General features: G+C 46.7%; 2 protein-coding genes across 11 annotated transcripts in view; both read left to right on the forward strand.

Moving 5' to 3' along the window:
* LOC124001476 (sorbin and SH3 domain-containing protein 2-like) overlaps positions 1-11,114 on the forward strand; it is a 92,157-nt gene extending 81,043 nt beyond the window's left edge. For 7 of the 10 annotated variants that reach the window (XM_046308270.1, XM_046308277.1, XM_046308278.1 and 4 more), the window contains 7 exons: positions 209-306; positions 1,127-1,241; positions 1,731-1,862; positions 2,041-2,241; positions 7,318-7,355; positions 7,518-7,624; positions 9,782-11,114. In XM_046308270.1, coding sequence (XP_046164226.1) covers positions 209-306; positions 1,127-1,241; positions 1,731-1,862; positions 2,041-2,241; positions 7,318-7,355; positions 7,518-7,624; positions 9,782-9,843 — 753 coding nt within the window. In that variant the 3' untranslated portion in view covers positions 9,844-11,114. The remainder of the gene's footprint in view (positions 1-208; positions 307-1,126; positions 1,242-1,730; positions 1,863-2,040; positions 2,242-7,317; positions 7,356-7,517; positions 7,625-9,781) is intronic. The other 3 variants (XM_046308274.1, XM_046308275.1, XM_046308276.1) reach the window with 3 other exon arrangements.
* Positions 8,268-15,595, forward strand: part of LOC124001478 (PDZ and LIM domain protein 3-like) — a 32,859-nt gene continuing 25,531 nt past the window's right edge. Inside the window, exons 1-2 of the mRNA XM_046308282.1 lie at positions 8,268-8,322; positions 14,422-14,620. Of these exons, the coding sequence (XP_046164238.1) occupies positions 14,528-14,620 (93 nt within the window). The 5' untranslated portion in view covers positions 8,268-8,322; positions 14,422-14,527. The remainder of the gene's footprint in view (positions 8,323-14,421; positions 14,621-15,595) is intronic.

Here is a 15,595-nt window from a genome sequence, read left to right on the forward strand (position 1 = left end):
ACACTGGTACTCCTATTTAGAAGATGTATTTTATTTTGAACAGGCTGCTGTTTTTCTTCTCGACCTAGTTGTTGATTGATTCAATAAGAATCGTTTCACTGTCCTGATAAGCTTGACATGTCAACCTAATTGTATCATATCTGGTAACACAAGACTGCTCTCTCCCCTTTCTCTATATACCTCCCTCTCTCATCTCTCATCTTCATAGGTCTCCCATAAGCAGATGACCCAACTCATTCTCTTCTCTCTCCTCCATCAGAAACAGCCTGCCAGAGCAATATATGACTTTAAGGCACAGACTGCTAAGTGAGTAGAGTGGCTGAATGCAATTGAAATGCACGTGTGGCGAGGAGATGCAGGGTACCTTGGCGTGTGCTGCACTGGTTTGGAATAAGGGGGCCAAAGTTAACCGCATTTATGGGCAATGACCTCCATATTCGTTATCTCCAGCCCATTTCAGTGTCTACAAGTGAAAATTGGGATTTGTTATGGTTTTTTTTGTGTTTTTTTTTCAATCAAAAAGATAAATTGGTTTTCTAGGACTCTTCCTCGTATTTAAAAAAAAAAAGAAGTTTTTACTACGTCAACGTACAAAATTGCTTGGTTCACATACTGTACTATAGACACTGGTATGGTGCAGTGGGTAAAAAGCAGTGACTTGCTTACCTTCACATCTTTAATCATTTCCCTACTTTGAAAAGGCGTGCATGGACGAGTGTTGCTGCCATTGCTCTTCATACTAAAATGGTGCTTGGCTAGTCTCTTAGACATCCAGCTTGCCTCCCACAATGTTTCCGGCTTAACACGCCTCGAGTTTGGGCCCGAGACTAGTTCCTGGCTGGTTAACAATGTCACATTGGCGATTCCGTATGACTCAATGCGTGTTCCCTTTATAACACTGTGCTGCCAACACCCGGGTTTTGGGTTTAATACCTGCACGGGCCACATATAATCAATACATATCATTGGTTGCCGGTTTACCAGACACGGACCAAGCCAAGTCCTGGACTGAAAAGCAATTTCAATAGAGATCCTTTTGGTTCATGACTATGCTTCGTCTGGGAAACCGGCCCATGGAGACAGGTGTTTTGGGGGTTTAAGAAGCATCTTGTGACCGTTGTTTCAGAGAGCTGACGTTCAAGAAGGGCGACGCGGTCAACATCATCAGGCAGATCGACAGCAACTGGTACGAGGGGGAGCACCGCGGACGACTGGGCATCTTCCCCATCTCCTACATAGAGGTAGAGCACATTGAGTGTGTGTGGGGTAAAAGAGAAGCAGGATACCTAGTCGGTTGCACAACTGAACGCATTCAGCTGAAATGTCTTTGGCATTTAACCCCAACCCCTCTGAATCAGTTCCGGAGAGTTGTTGTTGTTGTTGTTGGGGGTTAACAGCCTTGCTCAAGGCAGATGTTTCCACCTTGTCGTCTCTGGGGATTTGAACCAGTGACCTTTCGGTTACTGGCCCAACGCTCTTAACAGCTAGGCTACCTGCCGCCTACCTGTGTGTGTGTGTGTATTTCAGATGATAATGATTATGTTTGTGTGTGTGTGTGTGTGTTTCAGATGATAATGATTATGTTTGTGTGTGTTTCAGATGATAATGATTATGTTTGTGTGTGTGTTATCACCCAGTTTTCAGTTTAATTGATTACTTCTCTGACCTTTGCTTTCCCCCATCGCTTTCTCCAAACACACACACATGTACACACACACACACACACACAGAAGATGCTGTTGCCAGAGAAACAGCAGCAGCCGATTAGGCCTCCTCCACCAGCACACGTCAAAAAGATCGGGGAGGGGGTGGCCCGTTACAACTTCAACGCTGACACTAACGTGGAACTGTCGCTCCGCAAGGTAAGGAGTGTGTGTGTGTGTGTGTGCACAAATTTGTGCGTGTTGGTGTGATTTGTGCATGGTTCAATGTGCATGTCTGTTCACTGAAGTGTCTTAAATTCCCGTGTTTGCCTGCGTTGATATGCACATATATCTGTGCGTCTGTCCATGTGTGTTCACCTGCGTATACAATCTGCAGGGTGAGCGAGTAGTCTTGCTGAGACAGGTGGACCAGAACTGGTACGAGGGGAAGATCCCAGACACCAACAAGCAGGGCATCTTCCCCGTGGCCTACATAGACATCGTCAAACGCTCGCCATCCAAGAGCCCCGCCCCCTCCCACCACCCAGACCCACACGGCTACCCCAGCAACAGGACACCGGGCTCCACGCCCGCCAAGGTAGGGACAGGAGACGAATGATTTTATTAGTCCATAAAAGACTGTAAATGTTGTCTTCTGCTCCAGTATACAATACACACACATTCGGCTGCAGAGGCTGAAGCAGAGGGGAGCCACAGTGCAGCGCCCAATGAGCAGGTCACTTGTTACAGTATTTAGTCACCAGTGGAGGCTGGTGAAAGGGAGGATGACTCATGGTAATGGCTGGAACAGGTGTTTGATAGGGTTCTGTTCTACCTATTATAATGAGCCCGTCCTCTGATTTTCAAAGTTACTCTAGCCACATGTTATCTGGTGTAGGGTGAAGTTGCCCTTTAGATGCCTATATTGGGTCAGTTTTGCATTTCTCCCACTAATGGTTAAGGTTAGGATTGGGGGAGGGGAAGCTGATCCTAGATCTGTAACTAGTGTTATACACTATTCAGCCACCATTGGGACACGCCTCAGGGGAGGGCCCAAACTGGAGTAAGCCAATTGTGACAGTCTGTCTTGGCAGATTTGAATTCTGTTGTGTTTTTTTATGTCAGTGAGCAACAAGTTCCCGCGCTGTGTACGATGATGTCATATCGCTGAAGCCACCTTTTTAAGTCTTAATCAATCGACACCAAAAAGATATAGAAAGCTCTTTTTCCATCAGCAGTTGTCAAAAGGGCTTTAAAGATACCCAGTGTAAAATCCCAAAGACTAAGCAAGTCTTGTCACTTGCACAGTGTCCTCTTTCTGGACGTTGTGTAAAGCCTTTCCTAAGCTCTGTAAATGTGTTAGGGATCCGACTACCTCCCCTTTAAGAAACCTACATATGTACCATGCCGTCTCAAGTAGCCGTCGACATGCTGTGGCTTAAAGAGGAAGTCATGTCCACCCTAAGGGATGGCATTACAATGCTAATTGGGATATTTGAGTGTGGATTTTACAGTCCCTCCTTGTCCACAGACTGCTTTCACGGTAAGGAAACAAATACCGAAATATGTCAAAAATATCTGTACTATCCCTTTAACGGAGAGGCTTCATACAAGTGGACCCAGATGCATGTAGAACATTTTGAGCCTGGTGAAATATGTGTATGTGCTATAGCCTGACGTGAGATCGAGAGAGGGTACTGTTGGGTTTGGATGGCAGAGGGACGAGCAGTGTGGGCGAGTTTGTGTGCATCTCCTCTTTCCCTCAGTCCCTCACACCTTCTCCACTCCAGGTGTGTAAGTTTCCTCTTTTATACCCCTTCTCTCTCTCTCTCTCCCTCCCTTCCTCCTCTCACTCTCTCTCTCTCTCTCTCTCCCTCCCTCCCTTCCTCCTCTCACTCTCTCTCTCTCTCTCTCCCTCCGGAGCCATTCGACAGCTCTCCCACCCCCCCTTACCTCCATCACCACCATCCTCCTCGCTCCACGCCCCCTCCCCCACACCCCTCCTCCTGTGAAGACCCGCCGTCTGCAGGCCGCCACCGGCGCCCCCTCCTCCGATAGCCCCGTATCACCCACGCCGTACCCCATCCCCACGAGCCTCCTCCCTTTCCTGGAAGCTCGAGAACGGAGGGCCACCCCTCCCGCACCGCCCAAACGAGGGCTCACCCCTCCGCCCCGGAACGCATCCAGTCGTCTCGCTGCCTCCATCCCGGCTGTCAAGCAGTTGCTGTTTGACTTAGACTCCGCCCCCACAGTCCCTCCTTTCTCTCCACCCCCTCCTCCTGACTCCTCCTCTCCCTCTGCCTCCCCCGTGCTCGACTCCTACCTGGGATACCTCAAAGAGAAGGGCCTAAGAGACAGTGAACAGAACGAACCACTGTCCCTAGCAGGCAGAGGGGGATTCTTCTGCGCTGAACCCGAGCCGGCGGACACTCCCGCAGGTTTGTTGCCATGGTACAGGCCAAGTGCTCAGCCAGTATCCCTAGAACTAGAAACAGAACCCCTGTCTCTTCAGCAGCAAGTGGAAGATCCCTATGATCAGTTGTTGTCTATGATCCTGGATCAGCCCATGTATGACAAAGACGTGGGGGAGGTTCTCAGGCCGGCCGTGGAACCCCCGCACGTGGCACTGACCAACGAATCACAGAGCAGGGTTAGCCTCGAGACGGAGTTTCATAGGCCCGTGACTGCACAGCCCATGTCCATCACGCAGGACAGCCAATCAAAAAGGGTAAATAGGAGGACGGCGGGTTCTCAGAGGCCGATGACGTTGTACATTGAGGAAGAGGAGGAAGCTATTGGAGGGGAAGAAGAGGAGGAGGAGGAAGAAGAAAGGAACATTGATGTAGACTGTGGTACTGTAACTGTCCACAGAGAGGGACTGAAAACCGAGGTAGCGCATGATGTGTGGACCAGGTTTCAGACTAAGTTGAAGCATACGCACATGCTTGCTAACACCTAACCCAAGCCAATTCCAAGCAGTTTTACACAGTTTGATAATACATTTAAGATGTACTTATTATAATTAAAAATACATGGTTAACCAGGGCTTGGATATATGGAGGCTTTTCAGTCATGAAATGGAATTGAACCTAAACCCCTGTAGTTTCACATCTTGCCTTTTCTGGCTCATTTTACTTGGTTATGTGGAATAAATGCCTTGATAATTAACCTACATTTTGAAATGGTGATTTAGCTCAAGGTTTGACACTGGGTGTGATTGGTGTCACATTTTCCTTCCCTTCCCAGGCTGATGTCTATCCTTCCCACTGTCACAGCACTTTGTGCAACCCGGCACAGTTAGAGCCCATCACCCTCCTCCCTCCCCCCGTCTCTCCTCCCTCCTCACCATCCCCTGCTTTTTACTCTGCCTCACAACCAGCTGAAGCCCTGGCTATCTCTTCTTCCTCTCCTACACTGTCCCGTCTTTCTCCCCCTCCCCCAATCCCCCTCTCCTCCTCGCCACAGATTGTGCCACCCTGCTCTCCTCCCCCCACTTCCCTCATCTCTCCCGCTTACCTCTCCTCTCCTTCACCCTCCTCTCCACTTCTCACCTCTCCGCCTCCCACCACCTCACCCCTCTCTACCTCCCGCCCATCCTCTACTCCTCCTCCCCCACCTCACCCCTCCCTACCTCCCGCCCATCCTCTACTCCTCCTCCCCCACTTCTCCCACCACCTCACCCCTCCCTACCTCCCGCCCATCCCCTACTCCTCCTCCCCCACTTCTCCCACCACCTCACCCCTCCCTACCTCCCGCCCATCCTCTACTCCTTCTCCCACCACCTCACACCTCCCTACCTCCCGCCCATCCTCTACTCCTCCCCCACTTCTCCCACCACCTCACCCCTCCCTACCTCCCGCCCATCCCCTACTCCTCCTCCCCCACTTCTCCCACCACCTCACACCTCCCTACCTCCCGCCCATCCCCTACTCCTCCTCCCCCACTTCTCCCACCACCTCACACCTCCCTACCTCCCGCCCATCCTCTACTCCTCCACCCACCACCTCACCCCTCCCTACCTCCCGCCCATCCCCTACTCCTCCTCCCCCACTTCTCCCACCACCTCACACCTCCCTACCTCCCACCCATCCCCTACTCCTCCTCCCCCACTTCTCCCACCACCTCACACCTCCCTACCTCCTGCCCATCCTCTACTCCTCCTCCCCCCACTTCTCCCACCACCTCACACCTCCCTACCTCCCGCCCATCCTCTACTCCTCCTCCCCCCACTTCTCCCACCACCTCACCCCTCCCTACCTCCCGCCCATCCCCTACTCCTCCTCCCCCACTTCTCCCACCCCTCTCGCTTCCTCCCTTTTGGCCTCACATCAACCCATCCCACCCCTGGTCTCCCCTGCTCCCCCCCATCCCTCTCCTCTGACCTCCCCCATCCCTGATGCACAACAGGCGCTCCCTTCCTCCTCTTCTCCTCCTCTCTCTTCCTCTCCTTCTCCCTCCCCTCCACTCGTACCCTTTCCAGAGCCCAGGTCCCCTAAGATCAAGGTAAAAAAAGACACTGCAGGTGCTCATATTGTGTTACAACAACTTAGAAGAAACGCCAACTCAAATGAACCCTGACAAACTGTGTGTATGTGTGTGTTGTGCCCTAATACATTTGATTTACTCACCTGTTGGACCAGTGAAGTGTGTGTGTGTGGCTGTGTGTGTGTGGCTGTGTGTGTGTGGCTGTGTGTGTGTGTGGCTGTGTGTGTGTGGCTGTGTGTGTGTGTGTGTGTGTGTGCGGCTGTGTGTGTGCGGCTGTGTGTGTACGGCTGTGTGTGTGCGGCTGTGTGATAACAATGTGTAAATTAGCAGCATGTTGGACGTCTGGTTGCAGATGCCCATATGCTCAGTGTATGCCAGCGTTAATATGAGAGAGTGCCAGTGTGTGTAGCTTCTTTCAGATGTATTGTGTGTAGCCTATAAGAGGTGGTATAAATCACCTATGCTGAATAAACGGTGTATGCCATTGTATGCATGGGAAGACCGCCCTTGCCTAAAGCATGAGTGGCTCAAGAGTTTGCAACCGAAGTGTCTTTGTGTCAAATGACAACGTATTCCCTATAGAATGCACTAACCTTTACCTTTGTAACAAAAAATGTCGCATTATATAGGGAATAGGGTGTCCTTCGGGACAATACCAGTGATTCTCTGTGGTCAAAATGGCTGCTCTTGTTCTTTCTGAAAATGGAGGCTGACGGCCGTCTGTCTTGTTGTTGTTGTCGCATTTCTGGTTCTTTCAGCCTCCTTTTAAGCACGACCTCCTCGCGGTCGACGGTAAACCCCCCCGTAGCCCCGTCGCGACCCGAAGGTCCTGTCTGTCGCCTGTTAGAGGTCGAAGGGTAGGGGAGTGACACTAGCAGCTGTGCATTGTGGGGAATGTAGTCTTTGTTCTCTAATAAATACCCTGTTGGCTACCCCTGGATTTCAGTGCATGATATTGTTGGACCACATTGTAGTGCATTTGTTTCTTCGTGGGGGATTGAGCAATGAGATTTGGGTGTGTTTTTGTTAAGGAGTGGATACGGGGGTTTATTTGATTGTGTTCTCATCTGAAAGGGGAATGGAGCGAAATGATAAGTGTGACTCTCCAAAGCAGTGGATTTATATCACCATATCAACTGTTTGTCACACTGTACTTATTTCTCTCTCTGTCTCTCTATCTCTGTCTCAGAGGTTTGTGCAGGATTCGCTCCATGGTGGAGGAGACCTGTAAGTAACAGTAGAATCTCAAATCAGATCTTATTTGTCACATACACAGATGTTAATGTGAGTGTAGTGAAATGCTTGTGCTTCTAGTTCCAACAATGCAGTAATAACCAACGAGTAATCGAACCTAACAATTCCACAACTACTACCCCCAACCCCCCCCAGGTTCCAGGCCCTGTACAACTATCTGCCCCGTAACGAGGACGAGCTGGAGCTGAAGGAGGGGGACATCGTGGACGTCATGGAGAAGTGCGACGACGGCTGGTTTGTCGGTAAGAGGGAAGAATAAATACTTCACCTTTTCCTCACAGAATCGCAGTACTTGATTGTTGAAAAGCTAAGCTGTTGTTGAAAAGCTAAGCTGTTGTTGAAAAGCTAAGCTGTTCTCTATCCAGTCATGACAGAAGATCGGAAATAGTTTCAAGGTTAAGGAGGATCGACGGGTGCAGTGCTCTGGTAGGCTGTCGTAGTGTCCTTCAACCCTGTCCCTAGAGAGCTACCCTCCTGTAGGTTTTTGCTCCAACCCCAGTCGTGCCTAACCTGATTTATCTCATCAACCAGCTGATTACTAGAATCAAATCAAATCCAATTTTATTTGTCACATACACATGGTTAGCAGGTGTTAATGCGAGTGTAGCGAAATGCTTGTGCTTCTAGTTCCGACAATGCAGTAATAACCAATTAGTAATCTAGCTAACAATTCCAAAACTACTACCTTAGACACAAGTGTAAGGGAATAAAGAATATGTACATAAAGATATATGAGTGAGTGATGGTACAGAGCGGCATAGGCAAGATGCAGTAGATGGTATTGAGTGCAGTATATACATATGAGATGAGTATGTAAACTAAGTGGCATAGTTAAAGTGGCTAGTGACACATGTATTACATAAAGATGCAGTATATGATATTTACATTTACATTTAAGTCATTTAGCAGACGCTCTTATCCAGAGCGACTTACAAATTGGTGCATTCACCTTATGACATCGAGTGGAACAGTCACTTTACAATAGTGCATCTAAATCTTAAAGGGGGGGGGGGGGGGGTGAGAGGGATTACTTATCCTATCCTAGGTATTCCTTAAAGAGGTGGGGTTTCAGGTGTCTCCGGAAGGTGGTGATTGACTCCGCTGTCCTGGCGTCGTGAGGGAGTTTGTTCCACCATATAGAGTACAGTATATACATATGAGATGAATAATGTAGGGTATGTAAACATTATATTAGGTAGCATTGTTTAAAGTGGCTAGTGATATATTTTACATCATTTCCCATCAATTCCCATTATTAAAGTGGCTGGAGTTGAGTCAGTGTGTTGGCAGCAGCCACTCAAGGTGTGCTAGATTAGGATTGGGGTGAACCTAGAGGACGGTAGCTCTGCAGGAACAGGGTTAGAGAGCCCTGCAAGTTAGTAGATTTGCAGCAGTGGATACTGAATCGCATCTATGTTCAACTCGTACTTCACTCTGACCAGTAGGTGGTGCTCGAGTTCCTTGTGTGATCTACTGCCTGTGGCCTGAGTACAACACAACACGCTCCATCCTGAAACAACCGTTAGCCTATAGGCACTTGGGGCATACATCTAAAAGACTTTGATATGGATAAGAAATGTGGTAATGGTCCCACCTTGCCCTCTGATAGTCAAGCAGGAATTTCTGCCACATTACTTAGCTCTATGCAGTCCTCTCAGATTTACAAATGCCTAGGAGCTATGGGGAAGTGCCTAGGGAGTAGGGGCTAGGGGAATTCCCTAGGGGCTAGGGATTAAGGGCTAGGGGAAGTGCCTAGGGAGTAGGAGTTGTTTCAGAACAGGGCCTTCCTCTCCCACTCTGAAATGTCCACCTAATCCATTTTGACCACTCAGCCAGATACCAAGCGGTGATATTATCCACTAAAGACTGGTTGCACTGAGAATTAATTCGACCCCTCAATTCTAGGTCCTTGTATTTGCTTCCTTCCTCAAAGTCCAGCCATGTTGCAATGGCATTTTGGGGGGGCCTCTGTGAAATCTTACAATTAGCTCGACGAGATCTTTCATTTCCTGATGTGGATGTTGATTACATTGCAGTCTGGTAGGAATGCTGCTAACTACACAGACAGCTTCTGAAAAATAAACTTTGGTCTGAATGTACAGTCTTGGGTTTATTTTAATGGTGCAGGGAATCATTTGTGTTTTTTTGCAATATTTGAATGAACAATTTAATACAGCAATTCTTTGGATAGTTCCCTCTGCATAGAGGAACCACTGAAATTCTAGAATCAATCACTTCTAGTGGGCTACAGTATGTAAACGGACACCTTTCATTGTTTATTATTATCCTTTATTAAACACATTCTCTTTTACAACTACGACCTATAATGATGTTTTAATGTCACCGTGGATGTCTACATAGTGGAAAATTGGCATCTCTGTTTTTGTGTTTTTAAAAAGGGACTTCCCGACGGAGCAAGCAGTTTGGAACCTTTCCAGGAAACTACGTCAAGAAACTGTAATGATGAATCCGGTCCACCCCCGCACCCTCCTTACTTGGACCCTTCCATCTCTAGCACAACCCATATTGGACACAGCAAACCCGGAGTAAAGTTGCCCCCAGACACTGATTTGGGTCACTTTCCCCACAAATGGTTAATTAAGGTTAAGATTGGGGGAGGTGGAGCTGACCCTAGGATGACCCCACTACGTCAGGTCATCCAAGAAGCCTTGCTCAAGCATGTGCGACAACGTCACAAAAAAATATTTAGTTTTAGCTCTAACTAGCCAACTCTAAAGGAGACTATTCTACTAATTAAACAATTATTTTCTAAATGATCGAGAAGCGGTAGAAGAAGATCCATACTTTTGAATTCCTTTCACCTCAGATACTGAAGGAAGGGTAGCCAAACAAGATGGCCACCTTTAAATGTTGACATCTGCTTTAATTTGATTTATTAGATATATTTTAACCCAGTAATGTAATAACTTGCATTGATAAGTTGATTGTGTAACATTCAGAAAGGTCAAATATGGTAAAGATAGAGTTAGAGATGCCAAGTATAAACTGCCACTCAGGATTGCCTTGACGTCATCATGTCAGCCATCTTGGTTTTGGACATGTTTTTTCCCCCTTTTTCCTCAGTGTTAAATCAATAGAGAACCCCCCCTTAAGTGTAGTATCTGTAATAGGGGGGCTGGTTGGTATTTTCAGAGCAGTATAGGACATTTCAACGTTTAATCCTTTGGCAAATGCTCTTATCCACAGCAGCGTTCAATAAGCAACATGAAACAACCACAGCGTTATTAGTCAAAAATCTTCTTCAGAAATGTTATACACCAACACAAGAACACTCACCTATTTCCCCTAGTGAAAATGATGACGCATGATACCCCAAAGTGTTGCTGGATACCACGGGATAGGGTAAGATATGTTTGGAGGCAAATATATTGATATTGAAAGCATATAAATACATTTGCAGAGCCTTCTATTTGCACCGGAAGGCTCTGGATATCTGCCCTCTTATGGGCCTACAGTCAATTCCAGTTTCTCATTTTATAGTGTTTGCAAACTCTTATATGGGCGAGTTATTTCAAATGTGGAAGTGGCAATCGTCGATATTCTATTTTTTAGCCATTCTGTTTGAACAATTACAGTACATTTTGTACTTTAGATGGGAAATAATATTTATAGATTTGGGATTTTATTGATCGATGGATTTGGCGGTTTATCCTTTTTCTCACTTGAAATGTATGAGTACACTACGGATTTTACAAGTGAGAGCTAGATTGAATTGGCTTTGGGAGTTTGATACCGTTGGAAAAACATATGCAAAAGCAACCCGTTTTCCCACTTTTCTTGTATGTGAAGATATTTATAGTGGGAAAAGAATATTGATTGACGTCATTTAGATGTCTCCGTCCATAAATATAACTTTGGATAGAGCAACATAAGTTTCTCAGCTTACTTTGTGTACTTTCTTCTAGTTGAAGTGGCCTAAGGTAAAGTGTGCTTTTGGCTCATTTCAACCACAGCAAAATCCCCTTGCCATGTTTAAGATAACGAGACAATAAGCCTACATTTGTTCCCAGTCAAGTCTGACATTTACTTTTGTCAATATACAACAAACCTTCAGGTGTCAATAACACAAGCCTCCTTTTTGAAATGGTGTTATTTTATTCTATGACGAGGTTTTTTTAAGATCGCTGTTGTATACTGTATTAGGAATGACTTAGCTAATGTTGTCGCCACATTCATTGCCTTTGTCCAAATGGGATGTTTTACTTCACTCTAAATGAATATAATCAGATACGCGGCGTAATTTGAATTATACAGTTATCTTCCTGGCGTTGTTTTTTTCTCTAGATCATTCTGACGGCGACCTTTTTACTGTCCGGAATGAATCAAACGATTAGTGTCAATGCAATAGCTTGTTACAGTGTATTTGAATAACATTTGTTAGGCATACTTTTTGTGTTCAATGAATGTGATTTTAAGAATTTATTTTGCCTTTTTCTTTCGTGTGTAAATGAGTATGTATTCACATAGGAAGGACACTGGGGTCAGAACAATTGTTTAAGCACCTTAATATGTAATTACTTTATTTTTTGGTTTCTGTCTTTGGTTGCTTTTGTTCTCGTTTATTTTTTCACACCATCCCCTTTTCATTCACCCTTCCCTGGGTCGTGTTCATTAGGGACCAAACAGAAGAAAGCTGACTACCTGGACATGTCAAATAAGAAATGCAAATGTTCGTGTTCTGTTGCAAACGTTTCCCGTTGCTATCCCCAATGAACACTGCCCTGGCATGTGAGAGCACTGCGTGTCTGTTGGTGCTGTTTTTTTGTACGTCTTTTGTATGGAGCTGTAAATCGATGACATGATCCACTGCTTTATAAACTCTTATTTTCTCACCCACCATCCGTTTGGGTTGTCTTTTCTCTTTTCTCTCACTTTTTCACGCCACCTTTTCCTACATCCACCTCAATCGCCCCAAACAGCCATACAGTATGCAAAAAAATATATATATATATTTGTAGTGGGTTACACTACTTTAAGGTGCTCTTTATGAAAGGTACCTTAGTGTAAAGTGGTACCTTGTAGTGTTATAAGGGATACCCGCTCTGGAGAGCAAAATTGAGTATAAGGGAATGTACGATACCCGTAATTGAATGGGGATAGAATGTAATGTTTTAAATATTTCTAGTCTGCCTTTGCTACCACTTTCGGGGACTTTAAAGGTTTTGGACTGAAGACGTGGGCTTTTGGAGGATCCCGGCTCACATTGGAGTGGTATATATTGAATCAGAAAGGGGTGCTACAAGTGCAGATTTTTAGGTTTGTCCGAATGTGAACTCAAATGGATGCATTGCAATGACATTCTTATTACAAGTCTTTCTACCAGTCTTTCTGCTTTTATTTTACGATTTCTGGGTACTATATTCCGAATAAATTCTGCCTGATAATTTCTGTATTCTTCTCTCTTTGGAAAGTCTGGTAACAGGCGGACTCATTTTCTCACTGGTGTGACGTGGTTATACAGTAGTTATGTTCTGGTGTGGTCCACGTAGGAATGAATGACTGTATGCAATTAAGCTGTATGTATCCACAAAAAAAAAAAACATTTGCCCCAGGATACTTCAACTGGTGACGATCAGGGAGGATAAAGACAAAGGAGCCCTCTGTTGCTGGGTAAATCTGATAGGTTTATTGACGGGACAAACAAAAAAAAGGCTTATGTTTTCGGCATAAATCGTCTCCCATCGGAGCCTTTTGTTTAAGCTGGGCTGTAGCGCGTTTGGGTATACCTTTGTTCTATTGGTAAACGGTGTGTATATTCCAGGAAAGGTTGAAGTTCACGCTGCCCCAATATGTTTTGGACTGTATAGTTGGACCAAGACAATTTCAAGTATTCTATGTGAAGTAGGAGCGTATTTGGAGACGTGTGTGTACACTCTTTCTACAGACAAGCGCCATCCCAGACATCCTTTATTTGTGTAGGAGTCAGCTCCTTCCTAAAAACCTGCCCCCATGGCAACTGTACAAACAAACCCGGACTGATACGTCTTGAGGGAGGTATGTTAGCCATTTCAGGAGATCGACGCCGAAGGGAGAATGAACGACTTTAATGTCATCATAATTGGGCTTGTTTTTAAAAAATTGCCATCCATTGTTTTGATTGGCTTTCTTCCTCCCCATAGACGTTATGAAAACAGACGTTATGCTCAGAGGGAGGGCTGACAACTTTATACTAGGTTAGCTTGTCTTGCTTCAATGTCTACTGTGCGTTTACATTGTTGTCATGCACATAAACACATAAGAACTGCTTGTGTTTTGACGGATGACTTAATTGCATTAGATATTTTTGTAACGGTTTCTGTTAGGAGTGCGAGAGATTAAGAAAAAAATGCCTCCACTAATGGTTATGCAAACGCCTCCGACCTCGTTTCGGTCAAACACTCACGAGAGAGAGCGTGTGTGAGTGAAACGTTAAGAATGGAGATTGGTTCGTGTCCAGATCACACAAAAAGAAAAATAACGAGAGATCTCAAATTAAATGAAGAGTGCTCTGGGACCGCTAAAGATCAATAGGCCCTGCGCGAGGAGCTGCGCCTGCAGACCAAATAAGGGCAGGAGCAGCCGGACAAGAGCGTCAGCCAGAGTGCGGAGTGGGAGACCCAGTCAGGCTCCGAGGCAACCCAGGGACGAGGAGAGACGAGTGGGCCGCACGCTCACAGACACTGGCCTACCTCCACTCTTCCCCTGGATGTTCATAGGCTTACAGGAGGAGCAAGAGAGCGAGACGAAGCTGGAGAAGGATGACGCTACACGAGTTGGCTGAGTTCACGTGTAACAGGTACAGTATCGTGTTCAGAAAGAGGGAAAGAGCTGCTACGTCCGAGAAGGAGGGGGGAGAGAGAAAGTGATAGAGAGCGAGACCAAACCGAAGTAAAGGAGCACGGGAAAGTGTCGCCAGCCAAAATAGGAAAAAGAGCGAGAGAGGGAGAAATGCCTCTGGTCCTGAGTCGGGGCCAATGACTTCGCTCAGGGGGTGGGGTCCCCCCTCCACCACCACCCCTCCGCGAGTTTAAAAGGGTACACGAGTAAGTCGTCCCGCTGCTCTGTTTCTGAGAATCTGGCTGTGTTTGGGACACACACACACCAGTGTACTTCCAGCTACAGAGACGAGGGACAGAGAGGGGGACATGCCACTGGATGTTGTCCTACATGGCCCGGCCCCGTGGGGGTTCCGACTGACTGGCGGCAAGGACTTCAACCAGCCCCTCACCATCTCCAGGGTAAGAGAGTGTGCCTGATACTTTTAGACTGAGAAGACTGACAATGCGTGGGGGATTGTGTGTTTACAGTATGTTTTGCATGTGTGATGTGTGCCCGAGCATCTTTTGAGTGAGCCTGGTGCCAGGTGTTTGTGTGGGTGAGAAGGACGCAGTAATAGGGAGGCGTGTGTGTGTGTGTCTTCCTACAGAGAACACAAATGGTCAGATTATACTCAACCGTTCCACCATTGTATTCTGTGTGTAGGGGATTATGTTGATCCGCTCTGTTTTAGCCTATGGTGTGCGTGTGTCTCTCACCCCCCCCCCACACACACACACACACTTCTCTCTCTTACTGCCGGCGTACTTGGCTCACCTTCCCTTTAACCTCTCGTCTCAGTTAACTAGCTGCGCTAGGATGAGAAACAGCAGGGAGGAGCTCTGTGTATTCAACCAGACTGACCACAGAGTAACTCTGCCAAAAGTCTACGTCCCAAATGGCAGCATGCAGTATCCTTTTGACCCGGGCCCGTAGAAATCCCTTCAAAAGTAGTTCACCAAAAAAGGGAATGAGGCCATTTGGACACACACACACACACACACACACACACACACACACACACACACACACACACACACACACACACACACACACACACACACACACACACACACACACACACACACACAGCCTCAGCCATTCCCTAACAGCCTTAGATTCATACAGTGAAAGACCACTGGATTGTGAATGTGTGTTTTAGGGTTGTGTTAAACCATGATACAGCCGGGATCTTTCTTATGTGGTGGAAGGCTGCGCGGCTGGGGGAACACACACACACACACACATGTACGTGCGTGCGCACACACACCCGTGTTCCAGTAAATATCTGCAGCTCAGTTGGAAATAGCTGTTTGCATCATCTACTAGGACACACACACACACACACACACACTCACACTCACACTCACACTCACACACACACACACACACACACA

The sequence above is a fragment of the Oncorhynchus gorbuscha genome, linkage group LG17, assembly GCF_021184085.1.
Source record: "Oncorhynchus gorbuscha isolate QuinsamMale2020 ecotype Even-year linkage group LG17, OgorEven_v1.0, whole genome shotgun sequence".
NCBI lineage: Eukaryota > Metazoa > Chordata > Actinopteri > Salmoniformes > Salmonidae > Oncorhynchus > Oncorhynchus gorbuscha.